This window comes from Canis lupus, chromosome 18 (genome assembly GCF_048164855.1).
Source record: "Canis lupus baileyi chromosome 18, mCanLup2.hap1, whole genome shotgun sequence".
NCBI lineage: Eukaryota > Metazoa > Chordata > Mammalia > Carnivora > Canidae > Canis > Canis lupus.
The window spans coordinates 8,792,493-8,816,987 of NC_132855.1; the positions used below are offsets into that span (position 1 = coordinate 8,792,493).

Genomic DNA, 24,495 nt, shown 5'->3' on the forward strand with positions numbered 1-24,495 from the left:
ATGATGCCAATTTAATGCAAAAATACTGGAGAATGGGAAAAAAGTAAAAAGGCAGAAATCTTCATGTATCAAATGGGAAGCTGTCAGACGCCTAAACACAGTAAATTAATAAATAAGCAGCATAAGACTATTACTTAGAAGTCTGAAGCCAAAGCACTAGCAGAAACCTCAAGTCTGAAATGTCCCCCGAGCAAAGGACAGAGCAAGGAGCGTTCTCCCTTACCGTCCTCGCAACACCACTGAGCTATGTACATAGATCACTTTAATAACTCATTATTTAAAGGTATATACATACAGGCAACTGAAGATTTACGGGGGAAAAACACTCCTTGCAATCTCTTTTCCAAGGTTCTAAGCTACTTGGGAGTACAAGGAGGTGAAAGCACGCAGACTCAAGTTCTGGATTCCAAGGTGGTCTTCCCCGGCACCGGAGCTGAGGGATGGGACGCAGACTCCCAGAGGCAGAGAGACTCCACAGGCCACCGCGTGTGCAGGGAGGGGTCACATCAGACCTCCCAGGAGGTGTTGAGGAGGAGAAAGAGGAAGAACGCTAATTTGGGAAGCACCTTCACTGACTTGGGTTCTTCTCTACAGTGTACATGCTTCAACCGCCCTCTTATTACTGTTTTCTACACTAATACCAAAGAAATCAGTAACTAGAATCCCAATGATATACTACACTATTATTCTACAGTACTACTCCCGGTGACATGGCTACATTTTTTTCATTTATTCTTATGCGTCCAAATATACAAAGCAAGTTTTGTCTCACTCCCTATCTAGATTGGTCACTGTGAACTCTACTTGAAACTCATAACTATTTCTATTAGAAAAGAAGCACTTCTTATGTGAAAAATCTTTATTTCAAAATACAAGAATATAGCAGATAAAATGTGTTAGTACCCTCAGAGGTCAAGGTTAGCAGCCTTTCTGGCGTATGCTAATTCTTCATGAACTCCCAACAGCTGGACTGAATGACCTTTAAGTGCAGCTGTAAGGTCTCGTAGTGTAATTCTGTTGATCCCAGTGACAAAATTAATAGGTTCCATTTAAAAATTAAAATATAGCAGCTTTTCCAGAAGAACTAGCTCCCAAAACTGTATTCAGAACTTGCCTAACATCTTAAGTTAAATGCCTCGTATATTTACACCATTATAATCAATATTTTTGGACAACCACAATCAAGAAATTTAACCTTGGGTAATAGTTTTCCTCATTGTGAAATACTGTATTTTTGTTCTCTCATAAATAGAAAATGCCCAAACATTACACTTTATTTATGTTTAATGATTTACAGAGAATATTTAATAATCAGAACTCACCATTTGCAATATTGTACATTAAATTATAATATAACCCCTGCTGCTACAAAAGCTATCTATGTTGACCCAAGATAAAAACTGTCTCTAGTTTAAATACATTAGAAATTAAAAAAAATATATATTAGAAAGTGGTCTTTAAGTGCTGAAAATCTAGAAGAATTCTCCAACATCTGCTCTCTTATCTCGACATTTGCTTCGAGCTTTTGTTCGAGCTTTGAAGGCTGCAGAGTTATACAGGTGCTGAAATGGAGGAAAGGAAAACACATGTGGATCACTAAAGCTTAAGGTATCCTGATAAAGAAAAGGATGAACAAAAATCACAGGAAAGAAATGAGCTAACTCAACTTTATCAATATTTTAAATGTTTATAAAACACATACGCAAAAAGAACAAGGGGGAAAACACAAAATAGATGATAGCTATTCTGTATTAAGAAAAAATATTAATCAAATATGTAAAATACCAAGAAAATTCCAACAAAAAGTTAAAAAAAATGCATCATTTCATCTGATCAAAGCAAAAACAAATCATGAACCAAAGTGAGCAAAATATCCAATTAATTAAAAGAACATGGAAAAAAGCAATAAGCTTCCATCTCGATGCCAATTAAACAAATTTTTTTAAATCCTAAAACTCAATGCTGTCAAGAATGTGTGTAATTGCTATGTGCCTTTGTTCATTACTAGAAACAATTCAAAATGATAGAATAACTTTAGAAGGTAATTTGGCAGTACATATGAAAAAGTAGTAATCCAGCCCCATATCCCCATGTGAAGAGAAAAATTTCAAAAGAGAAATAGTATGTAAAGATACTAATATTAAAATACCCAACAATCAATTACATGGCCATATAAATGATTAACTATAAAAAGTCTATAAATCTAACTAAGCACTTCAGGAGCACCCGGGTGGCACAGTCAGTGAAGCTCCTACTCTTGGTTTTGGCTCAGGTCATGATCTCAGGATTATGCGATCAAGCCTGGCATTGGGCTTCTTCTTGCTCAGGGTGGAGTCCACTTGGGATTCTCTGCCTCTGCCCTTCCCCCAACTCACACGCTCCTGAGCACACTCTCTCAAACAAGCAAATTCTTTAAAAAAGTTTTATATATATATATAAAAATTATATATATATATGTACATATATATACAAAAATGTTGCACTTCACACCCACTAATATGGCTATAATTTAAAACAAAAACAAAAAAAGGCACAATACAAGTGTTGATAAGGACATAGAAATTGGAATACTCATATACTGCTGATCGCAATGCAAAATCAGTCCCTACAGAAAACAGTTCCTTAAAAAGTTAAACACAGAACTACCATATGACCCCGCAACTCTGCTCCTAGGTATAAACCTAGAAGAACTGAGAACAGCTGTTCTAACAAAAACTTGTACGCAAATGTTCATAGCAGCACTATTCACAATGGCCCAAAACTGGACACAAGCTAAATGTCCATCAATGGATGGATGACTGGATAATCATGTGGTGTCAGCCACACAATGGGGTTTCATTCAGCCACAAAAAGGACTGAAGTACTGGTGTGCGCTAGAACATGGATGACCCTTGGCAACCTTACGCGAAATGAAAAAAGCCAACAATAGGTCACACGATACATGAGTCTATTCATAAGAAATATCCAAAATAGGTAAATGCAGAGACAGAAAGCACACTAGCGGCTGACAGCAGCTGGGGGGAAGTGGGAGAGAGAATGGGAAGTGAATGCTTAAAGGGTTTAGGTTTCCTTTCCCAGCGATGAAAATATTTTGAAACTAGACAGACAGTTGCAAAACATTGTTGAGTGTACTAAATGCTCTGAATTGTACACTTTAAAATAGTTCATGTTATATGAATTTCACCTCGGTAAAAACATAAAAATATAATTAAGAATTTTGAAATGTTAAGGAAATTTTGAGGAATGTTACAAATTCTCTGAGCACATATTTCCTTAACTTGCAAAATGAATCTGGTACTTATTAAGTAGGTTTAGTTGTCAGATATAAAAGCACTATGGACTTATTCTTAAATATAAAAGGCTAACAGAACAAGAAAGGGAGAGAATTTCTACGTTAATGGGATTATGGATAAAATTATTCATTATCACCCCTCCATACTCTAGACGCAGTAAAGTTTCTACAATTTTCATACAGCTGTTCTGTGTCTGATACAGCATGAAGCACTGTAAGCCCAGACTCCACTAAATACCTATTTAGCCCAGACTAAATACTAAATACCCTCCCCCCCACCTGGGAGAATCAAAGCTTTGGCTCTGCTTTTCTTCAATGCATTTAGTCTTGAGGAGAACAAAAACAAAACCTACCCTTTCAAAACGAGAGATCTTCATTGTTTTAAGTGTTGCAGCATCAAGCATCACGGGGGGTCCAAGCTCAAATACATTACGAAGGAATTCATTGGACTTTGGTAAAACAGAAAGGAAATAAGGCTCATTATTAAATACCAGCTCTTTTTTTATTACACAGAGTGAAATCTGATTAACGGAAGTTATGCAGAGCTTATAAATAAGCACTCAGGTCACTTATTTTCTGTTTCTAAGACTAAACTGTTTCCAATGCCTCGAATCCGACAAAGTTATGAGGAAAGCAACAGTGCTCTACTAAATTTATAGATGATCCACCCGATTTATACAATACAAAAAGAACAGTTTATTTACTCAATTTTACTTTTAAAAAAATGTCTCTCATGAATAAATGAAATCTAAATAAATAAATAAATGAATAAATAAATAAATTATAGTTCTGTATCCTGCTGAAAGTATTCTGCACAACCAACTTCAAAAGCCCATTAAGAGAACATTTAAAGCTGCTCTCTCATTTTTTTGTATATTTTTTTATTGGAGTTCGATTTGCCAACATATAGCATAACACCCGTGCTTATCCCGTCAAATGCTCCCTAATTTAAAAGCAAACACACAGAGAAGTCACTCACTCACCTGCAAATGATACTGCATCCCTGATCCAAGAACTTCCTTAAAGGTGTCATAGGTGTGTTTTTTGACCCAGCAATCAATATACATTCGTTCAGGACCAAATTTAACAGTTTCTGTTGGAAAATCCCGTTCCTAGCCAACAAAACAACCAAAATATTAAGAGAAATTAAGATGGCTTGAAGAGATACATAAATATAATTTCTAAATAGACACATTTACATGCTGAGGTAAGAAAAGATGATTTAAACCTGATACCTCCATCCCTGAGATGTGAATAGACTAGAAAGTACTATCCTAATAGAAGGGTGTAAAACTTGCCAAGTTGTCATAGACTTGGCACAACTGAGTTCAGATAAATAATACTGGCAAAACCACATTGTTGTGAATGTCTTTAAATTTCAAGAGCACTTGATAAACTTGAAGGAAAAAAATCAGATATCTGTACTGATCTGCCAATGGGGGGTAAGATGGGGAGGGAGGAGGAGGAGGTTGCAAGACAAGTCAGAAGACAAGATGTCCCCACACGCCAGCGATGGTACTGAGAAGGGAAGGGATCAAGAGAAGACAAATGGGGTTAAGACACCAACCAAAAAATAAAGGACCACCAACTAGACGACTCCAAGGGTCTAAGAGCAGGCTTACTAAGAAAATGAGAGGGGGCATCCCTGGGTGCCTCAGTCGGTTAAGCGTCTGCCTTCAGCTCAGGTCATGATCCTGGGGTCCTGGGATCAAGCCCCGCATGGGCTGGGAAGTCTGCTTCTCCCTCTCCCTCTCACATTCTGCTTGTGCTCATTCAGCTTTCACTCTCTAACAATAAGGAGGGAGGGAGGAGGAAAGGAGAGGGAACAACTGAGTTTAAGACTTTAGAGATGGGATCCCTGGGTGGCGCAGCGGTTGGGCGCCTGCCTTTGGCCCAGGGCGCGATCCTGGAGACCCGGGATCGAATCCCACGTCGGGCTCCCGGTGCATGGAGCCTGCTTCTCCCTCTGCCTGTGTCTCTGCCTCTCTCTCTTTCTCTCTCTGTGACTATCATAAATAAATAAAAAAAAAAAAAAAAAAAAAAAAAAAGACTTTAGAGATGGAACAATTTTGCCAGAAGATAATTTCTGAGAGGGAATCAAGTGAACGGAAATAGAGAAAATGTAAAGATCATTGTACCAAATACAGAATAGGGTTTTTCAAAACACAGAGGAGTCACCCAGAATAGGGGCAGAACCTGGGATGAAAAAGACCTGGCTGCTCCATTGTTTGATGAATGAGGACTATGAAGAGAAAGCAGGTAGCGAACAGTGGATCACCACAGGGACGGGAGAAAGGAGATGGAACCTGAGCACGCCAACTGCTTTCCCCACATCTACCTAGCTCCTTTCTTTGTCAGCAGACACGACATGTAATATGGGAGAAAAGAACGTGAACTCTAGACTTAACAACTTGCCGGCTTGTCAATTTGGTAAGTAATTTAACTGCTTTGGGTCTATGCCCCTGCTTGTCAGGTGGGGCTTTCCCTGCCTGTACCACAGTTGTTAGATGTGTGAGATAAACCTGTGAGCCTCATACAGTGCCTGGTCTGTCACAACAGTTCAAAGAAACCCACAAGGGTTCTACTATTTCAGCCGTCCGTATTTCAGAAAATACTAACACACCAGGAAAGAACTCCCTCCTAACTCATCCGCACCCTTACCTACTCCTCTCCTAAATCTCTCCAGTTCAAGGCAAATCATACTGTTTACATCACACTCTCAATCTTTCGTTTATATTTTCAAATGTTCCCTCTCCATGGGTTCCTTCTCCCATAAACTGATCCAGCATCTTCAACAAGACACAATAACAAACCCTCCCCCCAGTCCACTGATCAACTCTCTTCCCGTTTCAATTACAATCCATTTTTCAAAAGACCATCTTCTGGGCAGCCGGAGTGGCTCAGCGGTTTAGCGCCACCTTCAGCCCGGGGTGTGATCCTAGAGACCCGGGATTGAGTCCCTCGTCAGGCTCCCTGCATGGAGCCTGCTTCTCCCTCTGCCTGCCTGTCTCTCTCTCTCTCTCTCAATAATAAATAAATAAAATCTTTAAAAAAAAAAAAAAAAAGACCATCTCCCATTTCTTCACTTCCATTCACTCTTCAATTCACTTCCATCATGCTTTTCTGCCATCACTCTGCTGAAGCTGCACTTACAAAGGTCATCACCAATGACCTACCTGACAAAGCCCACTGACACTTTGATTCTTTGTCCCTTGCCCGATCAGCAGCACTTGACCCAGTTGAAAGACAGCACAGTAGGTTCAAATTCCAGCTATGCTACTTACTGATCTTTAACTATGCCTTTAGTCTGTTTTTCCTTAAAAAGATAATTCTGTTGCTTAAGTGTTATAATGGAAATGAAATAAGAAAACTGAATGTCAAGGGACCTAACATATTGCTTGCTGATTTAAGAAATACATGAGCTTAAAGAAAGATTTCTGGAGGAAAAGAAATGATAAAAGCACCAATAACTACACCTAAAAGGGAAAATTCTCCTCTAAGCAAAGAAACAAAAACACTTAGCAAGGCTGTGAGGACAGACCTTTTTCATTGGCAGGTGCACTGAGGCAGAGCACAGGGAAGCCAGTCAAATGGAAGGGGAGAAGCAGAAATCCTGAGATGGAGAGGAGAGGGTGCATAAGGCCTGGGAGGGAGAGCACCACAGGTCAGAATCACGAGGCCAAGAAAACGCTTTCACTGAGTGGTGCTGGGCAAGAGCGACAGGCACACAGAGACCTGTTAGAGCTGGTGGACACGGAGATCTGGCTTGTGTCTAAGAAGAATCAGTGCCATGTGCTGTGGGTGGCTTAGGCTGAGGGGTTTGTCACAGGGTCTGCTCACATCCTGTTTTGACTCTTAAAAAAAATCTATTATCCAGAGAGGATGCATCCAGACAGAAAATGTGACGTCAGGTCTAATCCAGAAAACCCACAACACACCATTATCTTCTCTTTAGAGGCAACATCCCAAGAGAGGCGTAGTTTGTAATTATTCAAGAAAACAGCTTAATTTGGGGATACAGCCACACTAAAATTTTAAAACCAAAGGGATCAATTGTTAATATAGATGTCTGCTCAAGTTTGAGGATTTTGTTTTGTTTTTTACATTATAAAAAACCAGAGTAAATATACAATATTACTGTAATGAAATGACAGTTAGCATTAACCAAAATGTTTAGATCCCAGAAGATCTCTAAACTATTTTATACCCCAGGCTTTAGAAGAAAGTAGTTCTTAAGCAGGCTATGTATGAGAATCACTGCAACATTTCAAAACTGCACCTGAATGAAGCCTTAGCATCTTTATTTTAAATTCCCATTCTAAATTTTCATATACGTGTCAAGTTAATGACTCTTTGGTGACATTCTTAACTGAACTGCTCTATCAGATATAGCAAGAAACCCAGATATTTATTCTTTATATCCAAGAAATATTTCTTACCTGGCCAACAAAACAAACAAAAAATTTTATATTCTCCACAGTAAAACTGCTCTTATCCTACAGTTCCTTTTAACCATGCATTCTGTTCAAATCCCTGAAGGTTTCTAAATCAATTTCTTTGCCAGGCAGATAGAAACAGGTTAGAACACTGTACAAGGTTCTCAAGCATCAGATGATTTTAAACCCTTATTTAAACACTGGGTTTGGGATCCCTGGGTGGCTCAGTGATTAAGCATCTGCTTTTGGCTCAGGTAGTGATCCTGAGGTCCTGGGATTGAGTCCCACATTGGGCTTCCTGCAAGAAGCCTGCTTCTTCCTCTGCCTATGTCTCTACTCCTCTCTCTGTGTCTCTCATGAATAAATAAAATCTAAAAAAAAAAAAAAAAAGAATATTAAAAAAAATAAACGCTGCTTTGTTATTTCAGTTTTTAGCACCTAGGCTTCCTAGGGAGAATACAAAGGTCTTTCCTTAAAAGTACTGAGGGGTAGGAAATAATTTACTATCCATAAAAAGCACTGTACTTAGTATGTACGTGCTAAGTACCACAGCTTAAATGATGGCAAGTACAACACCTGAATACACTTTTGTAAACTATGAATCTTATTTTTTAACATAAAAAAAAAATATTATTTTTTAACATAAAAAATAATATTTTTTAACATAAAAAAAAAGTACCTTTATGTGTCAGAATTAAATTTTCCTTAGTTTAAAAAAAAAAAAAGTTGTTGGGACACCTGGGTGGCTCAGCACTGAGCTTCTGCCTTTGGCTCAGGGCATGATCCTGGGATCCAGGATCGAGTCCCATATCGGGCTCCCTGCATGGAGCCTGCTTCTCCCTCTGCCTGTGTCTCTGCCTCTCTCTGAGTCTCTCGTGAATAAATAAATAAAATCTTAAAAAAAAAAAAAAAAAAAAAGCTGTCTTTATGTCTGTGTTAAAAACCTACTCCAGGTTTAAAATGAGAAAATTATTTTGATGAAAGGTAAAATTAAAAAAAAAAAATGACCCAATTGTCCAGGTTAGCCTAAAACAATCTCATTTCAAAATGAGTAGCAGGCGCCTAGCTGGCTCAGTTGGTGGAGCATACTGACTCTTGATCTCAAGGTAATGATGAGTACAAGCCTCACAGTGGGCATGGAGTCTACTTAAAAAAAAAAAAAAAAAAAAAGGAGTAGCCATTAGAGAGAGCATTAAGAGACCTACCTCCACTGCCCTCAGGATGTCTCTGAACACTGACCGCTGCTTTCTCTTGTCCACTTTGGCACGGTGCTTGTTTCCATCTGTAGCCAAAGCCCTAAGCATCTGAGTCAAAGATTCCATGTCTTCATAAAAAAAGTCCTGGTCAGGAAAAACAATTTTGTTTAGTTCGTTATTTGGGTTCTTTTCCACCCCCAACCTTTCCTAGCTAACAAAGAATACCTAGCAGGGGTAAAAGAATCACATTATCTCTGAGCTCTTTAGAGATCTTGGCATACAGGCACACGTTAAAGCATTTATAATATCATGCAAAAATTTTAATCCAGAAATGCTGACTACAAGATGATATACTCCCACTAAACAATTAACATTCCCCTCCCAAGTATATCCAGATACATTCAACAAATGCTTATTGTGCTCCTACCATATCCAAGACATTTCTGAGATTTCAAAGTTCAGTGAAGATACCACAAATACGATAACAACGTCTATTCTTTGGCACTCTTCAGTCCCCAAAGCACACATCCCCAGAATTCCAAATATTCTTATTCTAAAAGTACAAGCTATCAGTAATGCCTAAAGCACCCTCATTTCTAAAAAATCTTTAAATCAAGTGCGCAACTCAAGTAATTAAATTACTCAAGCTAAGAGAAAATATTTTAATCCCCTTTGAAGAGAAGCCACGAAATATATTACTATTTGCTACTACCTTGGTTTGACTCCCCTCCAACAAAAAATTATCCAGCCCAATAATATATCAACATGCACAGTTGAAAAAACCCACTGTAAACGACCCCTGCAATCAGTAAAACTCAATCTAGTTTTACAGTCTGAATCACGGAGTTCAATAGCACTAACTTGGAAAAATAAATGTTAAGTACTGTAGGGAAATTTCTCCATAACCTTTTTGGGCATTAAAAAGAAAATGTAAAACATAAAAAATAGTCCATAAAATAGCATCCAAAAGCCAATTTATTGGAGTTTAGGATAACTCTACAGTAAAACTATTCACCCAGGGACAAATGAAAACCGGGCTCTCGGAGACACATACCTTAACTCTTAGCAATAATAAAAAGAAAATAGCGTAATCATTAACACACAAGGGGGTGTGTGGGTCGGCCTCCTTCCTGCAGCACCTCCCCTCCTTCCTGCAGCACCTCCCCTGTCGCAGGTTAGGTGGGGGATAAAAAAGGAATTGGGGAAGGTCTGTCTACACTATATTTTGGTATATTTTCCTGAGTCAGTATGTTATGTGGCTGCCAAGATCTGTTAACTCTGCCCGGTAAATAGTCTATCTTATTACAGATTATCCTAGAGAGCTCCTAAAAGGCCACTACTAAAAGATGACTGCCAAAGAGGGGGACGTAATCCTCACTTTAGTGAACAGTTACAATAGCTACCGCTTACACTGTATCTATCCTATGTTCTCAACAACCCCATGAGGTAGTTACTATTTTATTCTCCATCTTAAATATACTGATACTGAGGCATAGAGAAGTTGCTCAACATCATCCAACTAGTAAGGGTGGAAAAAGAGATTTGAACTTGGGAGAGTGACGCAGAGTACGCTCTTACCAGTTTGGTTACAGAACAAACATGCATAATGCACTAGAGAGCTCTCACAAACAACTCCTAATTCCTCATGTCCACTTAAAACTATGTTAGCAAAAGGCTCTGAATATTTCAATGCTATGAATTTGCTACCAAAACCCTAATTTAAATGAGCCTATATATACATGAACACTTGGTTTAATTAATTTTTTGAACACCCTATAACTACTCCCACCACCACCACCACACACTGGCTCCTTTGAAAAAGCTTAACAAAAATAGCAAACAGAACACTAGGTTCCGTTTTGTAATCCATTCATTTTTGTCCTTAGACAAGGACTTATCCAAACATGGATAATTTGATCAGAGTTCCCCTAGCTATCTTATATGATTTATTAAACCCAGAGAATACACAATACGTGGGCAATAATAAATGTATGTTTATGAAATTTTTTAAAAATTCAACATGTATCATTTAAACTGCATTATCACTTTACTTTTAAGATACACTTCAAAGGAAAAAGAGAAGAAATTACCATTTCTAGCCAGTAGAAAAACAGAAGATTAAAAAATTGGGACATCTGGCTTCTATGCCTTGAGGTTAAGGAGCCATTAACTAGCTCAATAAAATTAGATTGATTGCTAAACTTTAGTCCAATTTCTCAAATAAGCAGATTCATTTGCTACTGAAAGCATTAATAACTTCTTTCCATTCCTACCTGCTATCCTTCAAAGAAAAGGGGATAGGCTGGGGGAAGCCTAAAAAAGACGTTTCTCAGATATTTCTAAACATAGGACTTGAATGGAATGAATTATTAACTGTTAAATGACATCTTTAACTTCAGAGAAGGTTTCGTTCCAGAAATATAGTCTTTGTTCCTACACTAAAAAGTAGCTAATAAGTAACCCAAGGTTCAAAACAGGGGACGTGAAATGGGGTGACCAAATGTCCCCCGTTAGCCTAAGATGAAAGGTTTCCTGGAACAGAGAACTCAGTGCTAACCCTGGAACAGAGCCAGGCAAACTGGTAAAGCTGATCACCCATTACAAACTCAAATACCTTTGAGAGCCAAATGGATGTAACAAACATCCATGGACACAGTGGGGGGGACTGCAAAGCACACATCCTAGTCCAAAGGGCCATGTTTGCTCCTAGCTTTGGCTCAGAGAAGTTAAACAACAGTGACTAAACTCATCGGATCTCAAACTCATGTCAATTTAGTATCTCATCCATTTGTTTGACATTTATTATAAAGCATCCGTGCCTCAATCACCTTACTGTGCCCTGTGTCTGAGAAATCCCAGCAGATCCATACAGACTGCAGTAAACAACTCTCTCCACGAGGAACAGTGTCCCTAAACTTGAGTTCTCTAGATAGCAAGAGTTAAGTGTAATTAACTAACTATAATCAAATGTTGTTCTACCAACCCCTACCGGTATATGCTCTTAAAATTATTATATCCGGGACGCCAGCATGGCTCAACAGTTTAGGGGCTGCCTTCGGCCCAGGGCATGATTCTGGGGTCCTAGGATCAAGTCCCACAAGGCACTCCTGTATGGATGGAGTTTGCTTCTCCCTCTCTATGTCTCTGCCTTTCTCTTTCTCTCTCTGTGTCTCTCCTGAATAAATAAATAAAATCTTAAAAAAAAAAAAAATTATTGTATCACCACTGCCAAGAGGCAGGGCAATCACTTGATTCTCAAGGTGGCCGTACTCCAAGGTTATCATCAAATTCTTCATTATGAAGATAATGATAGAATAATGGTCCCTGCGACACAATCTTTTTCCTCTATCCATCAGATACTTACACTCTCCATCCCTCTGGCCAATTCAAACATAAGTGCCAAAGATTCACCAGCAGCTATTCTCATGTTGACATCATCAGAAGAGAGGAGGCTTGGAAGTTTATGGAAATGCCTAAAAAACAGTCATTACTGTGTAAACACAATGAATTATGCCAATAAATTTTGTTTTTATAAAATATGAAACTAAGAGTGCATACATCTCGAGCTTTTTCTTCACTTCACTGATTGGGCATATGGTCAATAATAATGTCCACGCAAGAAGCGAGCTGATATGAAGCCCTGTATTAGGGGTGTTGCAAATAACATTAGTGTCTTTCTCTTTTAGATAGGACTTGGTGAAGACATTTTCCAAACATTCCAATGTTGAATACAGCTCCTAATGTAAAAGAACATGAAATAAAAAAATAAAAATAAAGAACATGAAATAAGGTAACCACCTTAAATTTGAAATGTGCAAATAAGTAGAGTCAAGGGTTTTCTACTTACAGTAATGTCTTCTGTAGCAATAAAACAGCAAACACCAAAGCAAGTTGCACACTAAAAAAAAAAAAAGTAAATATAGACATTAGTATTTGTAATTTTCTTATTATTTCTGCATCTTCTTGCTTTTAGAATTCAATGTGGAAGTTTTCTCAACTACACGACTACACTGGTCCCAAATATAGAATGAAAAGAGAGAGGGGTGCCTGGATGGCTCAGTCAGTTAAGCATCTGCCTTCAGCTCAGGTCATGGTCCCAGGGTCCTGGGATGAAGTCCCGTGTTGGACTTCCTGCTCGGTAGAGTCTGCTTCTGCCTCTCCCTCTGCACACCACGCCCACTCATGCTCTCTCTCGCTCTCAAATAAATAAATAAAATCTTTTTGAAAAATGAATAAAAAGAGAGAAAGAACATAGGATCAAGAGTTAGGGGAAATGGGGCAGCCCGGGTGGCTGAGCGGTTTAGTGCCACCTTCAGCTCAGGGTGTGATCCTGGAGACCCGGGATCGAGTCCCATGTCGGGCTCCCTGCATGGAGCCTGCTTCTCCCTCTGCCTGTGTCTCTGCCTCTCTTTCTCTCTGTGTCTCTCATGAATAAATAAAATCTTAAAAAAAAAAAGGGGGGGGGGAATGGGTTTCACCCAAACTCTGCTACCAAACTGAGAGTATGACCTTAGGAAAGTTATTCAATTTCTCCTAGGTCTTCCTTCATTAACCCAACAGACCCTTTTCAAACTTCCAACTCCAATTTAAAGACAGAGATGAAGTTTGCACATTGGAGATAGAGAAGCCTACTCTATTAAAAACCTTAAAAACACAGTGTTTGTTATAGGTTTTTAAGCACTGAAAACCATTTACATTCATCTGTTTTTACATAGACCCTATTATGAAAACTTCTAAAAAAAATCATTTTCCAAGAAATAAGCACACCTGGAGAAGAAATCTCCTAAAATTTAAATAATTGTCCTTGGGGCACCTGGGTGGCTCAGGTCATGATCCCAGGGTTCTGAGGTTAAGTCCCACCTAGTGCTCTCTGCTCAGTGGGGAGTCTGTTTCTTTCTCCCGCTCTGCTTTCCCTCTGGCTTGTAGTCTCTGGTTCTCTCTCTGTGTTAAATAAAATCTTAAAGATAAACAAATAAAGGTCCTCAAACTTGCCACCTAAACAGGGATCTCATTAATTCAGATTTCACTTTTTTCCGAATATGCTGAAAAATGGTCAGGAATCTTATAATTGCCTTTTGTTAGGGGGAAGAGGGGGCTCAACAAGTGATTACACTAGAGGACTACCATACCAAAGTATAAGTTACCAAATAAAATGGAGCTCAGAATACAAAATTTAAAAAAAAAAAAAAAAGCAAAATTTATATACAATCTGCTTACAACAAAAAAAAGAGCCATTAATTTTCAGAACACCGTTCTCAACAAATAAATCATATGAAAACAATTTAAAATTTGTGAGTTTTTATTCTCCATTTCCGTCTTTACTTTAAATTTTCTCGTGCTGTTCTGAGTGCCACTAAGGCATTAAGTCTTTAAAGTCACCATTCACATGCCCAAGTGCCTGGTATCATGAGGACACTTGTGGCACTAATCTGCTTGGGATCACAATTTTATTTTCTTACTACATCCTGGTAAAAACTAAACATAGCGGGGATCCCTGGGTGGCTCGGCGGTTTGGTGCCTGCCTTTGGCCCAGGGCGTGGTCCTGGAGTCCCGGGATCGAGTCCTGTATCGGGCTCCTGGCGTGGAGCCTGCTTCTCCTTCTGCCTGTCTCTGCCTCTCTCTCTCTCTCTCTCTATCATAAATAATAAATAAATAAATAAATAAATAAATAAATAAATAAATAAATAAATAAATCTTAAAAAAAAACTAAACATAGCTAAAATTAAAAAGTAGTCTAGGTATTATTCTCAGTAAAGGCAACTTTCAAAACTTTCAATCTGTAAATCCTTGTTCTATGCAAGCAGCAGAGGCAAAACCACATCTCTTCTTTTGATGCCTCTAAGTGAAAAAAAAAGGTAGCTTAACAATTAGAACTAAGCTAATTAGTCCCATTAGCTGTCAAGTATTTTTTTTTAATTCACAGCAAGCATCAAATGTATTTAAAAAAAAGACAACAAACGCACATGTAACAAAAATTAACGGCTCACTACAAATATCTACCCAAGTGTTTTCTGTCGAGCATTTTAAAATACCTCTACCGTCCCACATGATTCAAAAGTTGCATGAAAATCCAAAAAGAGGGGATAAAAATGTAAAGAGCAAAAGTTTAATTAGCTATTTGGGGATTACTAACTGCTAGAGGGCAGAGATTCCTATGAAGTTACCAAAATCCTATTTCTTTGCCTATGGCGAAACAGGTTAACTATCCCCAGCCTCTATATAGTCGGTAAACCAAGCAACGGGCCACTAAGTGATGTGTTCTGGCCTGAGCATCTATCTGCCTTCTTTCTTTCCCCACCTAGCCATCCTAGCTGCCATACAGAGGACCTAAAGGTAGGGCCGAGAATAGCCGCCCACGGGCTCTGCCCACTTACACAGTGATATGAGCAAGAAATAAACTTATTAAGCCCACTAAGATTTCAGGGTTTATCAGACACAAAGATCAACACCATTTACTTTAAGTAATACTAAAGAGAAGGCTAATGTGAAAAGTCAGTATTAAAAAAGTTTTAAACCTGAACTGTTTTTTTCTTAGGAAAACAGCTTAAGATTCAAATCTACTAAGATTAAATTCTTAAGATAAAGATTCTTAAGATCCATTAAGATCCAAATCCACTTTCTAAACCCAGAAGGATGTTTGTAACAATCACAAAAGCACACCAAAAACAAACCCCACAATCTAAAGTTATGGGTGATAAATATCAAATTAGAGAATGAAAGGTTTTTCAAATCCCATGACATGACTAGATGAGTATCTCACAAGTTACAGATTCCTACATCTAATACCCAAATCCACCCATGGAAATAAAGCATTCAGCTTTTTCATAAGGACTTGTAGGCCACAGCAGCCAATTTTTTTTTTTAAATACCTATTACATTTCTTAGAATAAAAAATAACCACCCAATAAACACTGTCTAGATCATTTAAGTTCCTATCAAAATTATTCTTCAATCATCCTAAATAACTCAAGATAGTATTTCCTATCAGAGTATGCCCTTTGATTGCAAAGACGTAGAAATCTGCTCTATCTGGTATGGTCTGTGGCATCTCAGAAAATTTAAGAAAACAATTGTCGTATTAAGTCTGCTCACTCTGGGATCCCTGGGTGGCTCCGCGGTTTAGCCCCTGCCTTCGGCTCAGGGCGTGATCCTGGAGTCCTGGGATCAAGTCCCACATCAGGCTCCCTACATGGAGCCTGCTTCTCCCTCTTGCCTGTGTCTCTGCCTCTCTCTCTCTGTATATTCTCATGAATAAATAAATAAAATCTTTAAAAAAAATCTATTTTAAAAAAATGTAACCTTCCTAGATCATTCATTAGAGTATCTGGGTGTCATTCCTAGATAGGTTTAGAAATTTAAAAAATCATATACTTACTGTTTGCCTAGCCTGGATACTAGCTGTTCCATCACAAATTATTTTCTTTAGGATTGGTCCAAGAGTTTTTAAAACCTCTTCACTTTCAATTCCAGGGCCCAATTGAATACAAAGAACAGATGCTAATGCTGCAGCTGCACGCTGCTCATCACTCTTACCTATAAGAAAGCAAAGGTGCAAACATGAAAACTTATTTTGAGAAGACTTACTAAAAGAGCAATCTCCCTAATTTGTACAATTCCAAACTATCATCTACCATTTATAAAATCCCATAATATGTTCTAAACTTTGACATGAGCTGCAAATATAGTGAGCTCAAACTCTGGAAACAGACCTGACTCAAACCCTAGATCCACCACTTATTAGCCAAATGACTTACAATTCTTATTCTCAAAACATATTTCTTCAGCAGTGAAATGAAGATTAACACTGCTCTTTAGGGAGTAGTGTAACAAATCAGCAAAATAATATGTTTCAAAGCTGCCTTGACCTTCCAAATCTTTCATGTACTCACAGAACAGTGCTCAGGTAGTCCCTGAGTTAATTGCTCAAGCATTTCAGATGTATGCAGCCTATGAAGTAAACTAAGCCTTCAGGGCTTCCCCTCCTCCAATTTTTTTTTTTTTATAAACAAACAAGGAATTAAAAATAAATGATTCTTGGAGCACCTGGGTGGCTCTGACGGTTAAGCATCCAACCCTTATTTTGGCTCAGTCATGACCTCAGGGTTGTGAGATCCAGCCCTGGGTTCCTCTCTCCCCTCTCACTTGCATGTGTATGCTTTCTCTCACAAATAAATAATTAGAAGCTTTTGAAAATAACAATAAAGTTAAAAATAAAGGATTAAGACCATACAGAAATTGCAGACACCAAATGAATACCTGACAAATTAAAAATTTATAAAATAAACAGATCGGAATATAGTTTTTAAAGGTCATCTAATCCAGCTACCATTATAGGAAATAGTTCCAATGTAAACAACTCAAAGCCTTTGTACTATCTCAAAAAAGTTGGCTCTGCTCAACTATACCACAAGAAGTTATATAACCTTAGACCAATCTCCCGTTTCCTAGGCCTTTATTCCGTACAATGAGAGAGATGGAATAGATGTAAGGTTTCCAAATACCCATTCATGACAAAGCTTTCAACTGAAGTAAAATAAGAAAAACAAGGACATAACCTAGTAAGCTCATTCAATTTAAAAGAGCACGTGTGCTTCCCACATTTCTGGCACTAGAAATATTTTGTTAATAAAGACCTAATGACAGAAGGTCATTATTCTCACAATATTCTTACTTGGCAAAATAATTATGCTGGCATGGCATCTCTAGGTCGTTTTAATTTTGGTGGTTCCTAAAGCTGAATGAAGTCCAGTAATACCAGACTTAACCTTTCCGGTCTCTCTTCATTCTTAAAAGTTCTATGATCACAACAATATGAATTCTAGAATTTCTATCACAGAATTCTAGAATTCAAATATTCTAAAGGATATCCTGAAAAATGATGTCATTCACAGGTATAATTGATGTTTTCAGTAACCGCAAGGGAAAATAAGCTATGTGATTATAATACTTTTTAAATTTCAGGAGAATGAAGTAGAATGGCTTTTTTAATAATAAGTTTTGTGAAAATCTGACACAGGTTTTCAAGACTTTCTTATATATGAGAATGGTGATCATCTCTTCCAATACAAAAAAGGATGGCAATCCACAATTCGAGTTTCAAGCTGTTTATTACATAAACAAAAACACCACTTCTCACAAGTCTCATTTTTAATTTGAATTAGCATGGCATATTCCTTGACAACTCTAAAGTTGAAAGAGTGAGCCAGTTTTCCATTTCCCTTAATAAGCATTACTGCAAAGCAGGTGGCAAATCCCTTTTTAGTTTGGTGCCTCTGACTCAAAAAGAAGGTTACCTTTCTTCAGGCAGCGCTCAATGCTGTCTGTCAAAGTCATTCTTCGTTCCAGAATCAATTCAGAAAGCATTTTCGAAGCGAGTGCATTTTTAATGCCTTCAAGAGCTGCTTGCCTGGTCTTCGCACTATTTAAAACAAAACAGAAAAAAACAAAAAAAAAAAACAAAAAAACCCAGAAGATCCATTTGGAGTGTACCATAAGACAATGACTTGTAAAAACTTCACTATTTCCCTCAATTTCTCTTCATAGATTTGTAGATTTTTTCCCTCTATCGCTGTCATCAAGCTCTAACCATTTTTCTTTAATTTTTATCCATAATTTATCTTATTACACAAAAGACATAAAAGACATGTTCTATATGACATATTTAAGTAAGCTCACTTTATTTTGATGCTTCAAAAGTCTAGAGTTCATATGTGAATCTTCGGGGCTTTTTAATTATTATAAGTCAGCTCTAGAACTACTATGAAATATGAAAATTTAGCTTTGCTCTTTTTTCTGTCTGCTACAAAATGAACAGAAAAGAGGCTTAAAGTAAAGTTTACCTGTTCTAGCTGAAGAAGAACTTTGAATCCAACAAATCTATTTCAGTTGTAATCATATATAGTTTAATGCTATTATGCTAGAATAATGACTAACTTGAGTTGATCTAATTTTTAGTGGCATGTTCCTATCCACATTAAAAGTCCAAAGGAATAAGAAACATTAATACATCCAAAGTAAATAAATCAAGCTTAGAAAAACATATTGTTAAATCAGAAAACTGCACATAATATACATAGTAGCTGATCAGAATCACACAGAATGAACAGAATTTCCAGTATCTCCTACCTCTTATCCAGGGTCAAGTCAATGAATCCCTTCAATTTATACTCTAAGTCTTCTTGAGTTCCTTCCTCATCAAGGACTTCTGGTCCTAAGGAATAATATAAACTAACCATTATAATTTAAGTAGAAAACAAGCAGGGAACAGTGATAGTGTGCCTTAACTCTAAAAATTCTTCTACCTAAAACATCCTTTTATCTAAAGTTGTCAATTTAAATTTAAAACTCATACCATCTTCAGCAAAACTGGAAGGATCGCTGTAACCACTGCAATGGCTCATTGTCTCAATCGATGCATCCTCATCACTAAAAGGTTGAACGTTTCGATGTTGGCCACCTATTAGGTAAAAGAAAGTGGAAGTAAATAACTGTATTGCCATATGCTCAAATATTTAACTTGAGAATTTTTAAATTTACTTAGCAGAAACCCAGCACTAAAATCCCAACCTTATTTAAGAAAAGGGATGATTATGCTACAAAAAAAATATTCTTAAATAAGTCAATTCACCTGTTTTTCAGACCATCAACTGTTTACAATATACATCAACTTCAGAAATGTATCAAAAACTGGTATTATGGCTGAAAAAAGTATCTCCAAAACATGACTTCAAATCATGAAAACTACAATAGATCCAGAAATAGAGTGTGAAATTAGAGAATAAGAAGTTTATTTTTCAAGGAGAATGAGCTTAGCAAACACAAACATGGCAAATGGGTTAATTTTTAAGTTACACACCATGTGTGAAGAACTAAGACATTGAGAGACAGTAGTTTTAAAGATAACTTGAATTAAGAGAGGAAAAAAAGGAGGGGCAATGGGTGGCTCAGTTGATTAAGCATCTAACTCTTCATTTCAGCTCAGGACGTGCTCTGGGATCAAGCCCCATGTAGGGCTCTGGACTCAGTGCACAGTCTGCTGCTTGAGATTCTCTCTCTCTCTCTCTCTGCCCCTCCCCCTGCTCGCTGGCACGTGTGTAGGCTCACTCTCAAATAAATATTTTTTAAAAAGGGGGGGAGGAGTAAAATAAAAATTTTGGTTTTTAATATAGTATAAAAGCCTGTTAGAGAATTCATCTTTAAAAGAAAGGTTAACAAACCCAACAGTTTATTTTTATTTATTTTTATTTATTTTTTTTATTTATTTATGATAGGCACACAGTGAGAGAGAGGCAGAGACACAGGCAGAGGGAGAAGCAGGCTCCATGCACCGGGAGCCCGACGTGGGACTCGATCCCAGGTCTCCAGGATCACGCCCTGGGCCAAAGGCAGGCGCTAAACCGCTGCACCACCCAGGGATCCCCAAACCCAACAGTTTAAAAACATCAGGGCTGTTACTAAAAAATAAAATATTAAAAAAAAGATTTATCTCTATACCTAACTTGGAGCTTGAACTCACAACGCTAAGACCAAGAATCGTATGCTCCACTGACTGAACCACTCAAGTGCCCCAAAATAAAATTTTTTAAAACTAGAATCTTTCCTCAAATTAATTAAAAATGAATAAATAAATCCATAGTAATGTTTTGTTTTGTGGGGATTTAATATTAACAGAAGTAATGCTCAGTCATGAATTACATTGAGCATGGAGTTAAAGTAAGTTCCAAATTCTGCCCCCGAAGTGACTTTGGGTCACCTGATTCACCTCTGAGCCCAATTTTCCTTATCAGTCAAGTCAAAGATTGCATCAATTATCACTAGGTGCCTATATTCAAAAAATTCATGGCACTTAATTACCTTTAAAAAAGTTTTTTTTTTTAATCCTCTAGGTTTAAGCTTGCTAAGTTTAGGGGTTTTTGGAGTTTTTTAAAAATCAAGAGAGAGAATTTGGCTGATTTTTAAATCCACAGAAGGTGCCAAGCAGCCTTCAAATTTATTTGGTATCCCAAAGGAGTAACTTTGCCAATCAAGGTAGGAAAGCATAAAGAAGCCAGGATACCATAATGTATTAATCAGAGTGCTTAGGGCAGGAATAAACAACCCAAGACCTATGATATCATACTCTATTTCTGGGTCTATCTTCATTGTCTTCATGATTTGAAGTCATGGGGATAGTTCAGAGTCATCTGTTTACTACTACTAATACCTAGTCACAAGTCAACTCATTTTATTTTCATATTCAGTCTACCTCTAAACTGCCAAGAAGAGTATTCCTATATAGCTCCTACTCAGCTCCTTTCTCTCCGTTTCAGTTTCCAAGACTCCAGAGAAAGAGAAGTTAAAGAAACTGCCAAAAAATCAAGAAAACCCTGTATGAATGCCTGATACCTAGATCAAAGTCACCCACCTTGCCATCTCAAGTAATATTAATTAGGTGGCACTCTAGACACATGAAGTCTTTATTTCTTAGGTTTACTTAACTAACAAGGTTTCGTTCTTTCATAAAAGATGCTTTCTTTAAATTAAGTGCAATGGAAAGTATGCATACTTGTCAATTTTACCAGCTTTCTAGAACCTTTCACTAACTTAAAAGAGAATTAAATGGAAAATCAACTAAAGTGAAAGGAAAGTTGGTTATCTTTTGATTGTACATGTTAAAATCTCATTTGAATCCCAACTCTTCTAGATATTTAAAAATACCAACAAAGTAAGCAGCTAGAAAAGCACAAGTTTGTGACAACTTTCCATCTCTTCTCAGTTATTTATTCATTTATTGAATAATACAGCCACTTGGAACCAAATTCAGATTTATTTTTAAAAGATTTATTTATTTATTTATTTATGATAGACACAGAGAGAGAGAGAGGAAGACAGAGGGAGAGGGAGAGAGAGAGAGAGAGAGAGAGAGAGAGAGGCAGAGACACAGGCAGAGGAAGAAGCAGGCTCCATGCAGGGAGCCCGATGTGGGACTCGACCCCGGGACCCCAGGATCGCGCCCTGGGCCAAAGGCAGGCGCCAAACCGCCGAGCCACCCAGGGTTACCCCCAAATTCTGATTTTAAAAAATAAATCGCACTGCATACTCAACTCACCAGAGGGAAGCACGGATAACAAGTTCTAGTTTAAATTTCGAAAGATATTCAAAGCCTGTACAGTTTTAGAAACTAATTGAATTCTTTTCTATTTGCTTAGATATGCTAAATCAAGTGTTTAAATTCACCTTTTCTACTGAAAATATTGAAGAAAAAAAAAAAAAGCAACAGCAATAAGGCTGATGGGAGATAAGGAAAGAGCCTGGAAGCACATTTTGAAAGGCAGCCCCCACCACCACCTGAGGTTATTCTGTTAGTACCAGGAAGGAAGGAAACTTGGGAGCTTCAGACGGAATAAAGGTTTGTTTGCAAATCGAGGAAGCCACTAATAACACAGTTACAATTTTTAACGTGACTTTGGCTTGTTGTTTCATCATTGTTTGTTCCACCAACAAGAGGTAAAACTTAAAAGGAAAATAAAACGAAGAAGGAAAAGCTGAAATACAGAAAAGAACAGAGGTATTCCCTATTCACACACAGCAATGAGACGCTGCAACAAGCAAATTTTGTATTTTACATCTTGATCACGAACCAATTTCATGAATACCGACCGCGGGCATACAATCAAGGAGCGATATGAAGAAAAGGGAAAAACTTCAAGTATGGTAACCCATTCCTATTGCCAATGTTTAATGCAGGAACACAAGTGCTCGTGCTGCTATAAATCCTAAAGGAAAGCGTTTTATTTACTTATTTTTTAAGATTTTATTTATTCATGAGCGTTTTATTTATTTATTTTTTAAGATTTTATTTATTCATGAGAAAGAGAGAGAGAGGCAGAGGCACAGGCAGAGGGAGAAGCAGGCTCCATGCAGGGAGCCCGACGTGGGACTCGATCCCGGGACTCCAGGATAAGGTCGTGGGCTGAAGGCAGGCGCTAAACCGCTGAGCCACCCAGGGATCCCCCAAGGAAAGCGTTTTAAATGCCACTTTCCAGAGATCTTTAACAAAAAACTGGACTGTTTACTAAAGAACGAAGGCCTATCACTCGGAGGGTCGGATTAGCAATTGTGTTGACAAACACCTCACGGCCAGTAGTAGTTCCGATGGGCCCAAATCTGAGAATATTCCAATGCTTAACTGCAAAAATCTCAACCAAAAAAAAAAAAAAAAAAAATTACTAAATGGGATGATTTCACCCGGTTGAACACTCGATTTGAGTTCGGTCGCGCCTCCTAGGACTTTCCGCTTCGAAGTCCTTTCTCCTTAAGCCTAGAGTTAGCAGGAGAGAATCACTAGTTCATCGAAGCACCTACCCATCCAGGAAAAGCTTCACCTTCGCAGAGACCACACACACGCACACACACACACACACACTCTACGGTCGTGGCCACAATTGCAACCTGAGCTCCTCAACACGTCGCCCGTCCGGGCCTCAGGGCGCAGAGCCTACGGGAGAACAGCACAAAGGAGGCGGGGGGGGGGGGGGGGGGGGGGAGGTCGCCGGGCCGCCGGCTGCAGGGGGGGCGGGGGGGGGGAATCTCCGCAGGTGCCGGTTAGCAGCAGCAGCACAGCCTGGGCTGGGACAGCGGCCCCGCCCCGCCCCGCCCCGCCGCCAGGTGGACTCGCGGGCTCCCCAGGAGGCAGCGCCCCGGGATGCCACGGGATGCCACGGGATGCCACGGCGCCTCTGCGTCCCCCGCGTCCCCCGCCGCACCGCGCGAGGCCGGGCCTCTGACGCAGGAGCCCCGCCGAACCCGCCGGACGCTCGGCATCCCCGAGAACCCCAGGTCGCGGTCGGGGGGCCGCAGGCGCCCACTGACAGCCAAGCCGCACATCCTAGCTCGGCCCCACCCTCCGTGGGGGGAGGGGGGAGCTCCGAAGAGCGAGCACCAGCTTGGGAAAACCGTGCCCCCGCCCGCTCAGCGCCCCGTCACCCCGGACCCCAACCCACTCTCAGGCCCCAGGACCTACTCGCGCCGCCCCCCGCCCTCCGCCCTCCCTCCCCGCCCCCAAGGCCGGTGCCCAAGACTTCGGTTCGCACGCCAGATCCAAATCGCGCGAGGTACCGCCCCCCAGGGCACTCTGGGAATTGTAGTTCGCCAGCCAGGCAGAGGCGGCCGGCCGACGCTTACGTCCAGACGGACGGAACTACAAATCCCACGGTGCCCGAAGCTAGCCGGCCCGGCCGGCCACCGGGATGCCGGCGGCGGGGACACCCCTTTACCTGCTGTCGCCGCCGTCGCTGCAGCTGCCCCTGAGCCGCTGCCACCACTGCCACCGCGGTGGGGAGCGTTCCGCTTCTTATTCTTCGGCATCGTGGGACGCCCGGTGCCGCCTAAACTCGGAGCGTAGCGAGGATCAGCCGATGGAGCTGCACTTTTTACTCGTGCGTCTGTGCGGCGGGCGGCTAAGAGGCGAGTCTTCGGCTAACAACAGAGGCGAGAAGCGGCGGGGGTACGAGTGGGCGGTGGCAGCAGCAGAAATCCCCGTGAAGAGCTGTGATCGGAAACGATACATGTTTCTCTCTAGCGCGGGAGCTAA

The 24,495-nt window shown here is 39.4% G+C and overlaps 2 protein-coding genes across 2 annotated transcripts; both read right to left on the bottom strand.

Annotated features, from left to right (window-relative positions):
• Positions 1 to 841: 841 nt before the first annotated feature.
• On the bottom strand, positions 842 to 24,312 carry IFRD1 (interferon related developmental regulator 1). The gene is made up of 12 exons (XM_072783425.1): positions 24,179 to 24,312; positions 19,276 to 19,380; positions 19,050 to 19,134; positions 18,218 to 18,342; positions 16,300 to 16,457; positions 12,772 to 12,822; positions 12,483 to 12,661; positions 12,289 to 12,397; positions 8,934 to 9,068; positions 4,276 to 4,404; positions 3,646 to 3,741; positions 842 to 1,562 (listed from the first exon to the last, which is right to left on the bottom strand). Exons 1-12 carry the CDS (start codon positions 24,267 to 24,269, stop codon positions 1,473 to 1,475), a joined length of 1,353 nt encoding a protein of 450 aa, XP_072639526.1. The 5' UTR covers positions 24,270 to 24,312; the 3' UTR covers positions 842 to 1,472.
• On the bottom strand, positions 24,313 to 24,471 carry LOC140608638 (uncharacterized). The gene has a single exon (XM_072783426.1). It carries the CDS (start codon positions 24,469 to 24,471, stop codon positions 24,313 to 24,315), a length of 159 nt encoding a protein of 52 aa, XP_072639527.1.
• Positions 24,472 to 24,495: the final 24 nt, after the last annotated feature.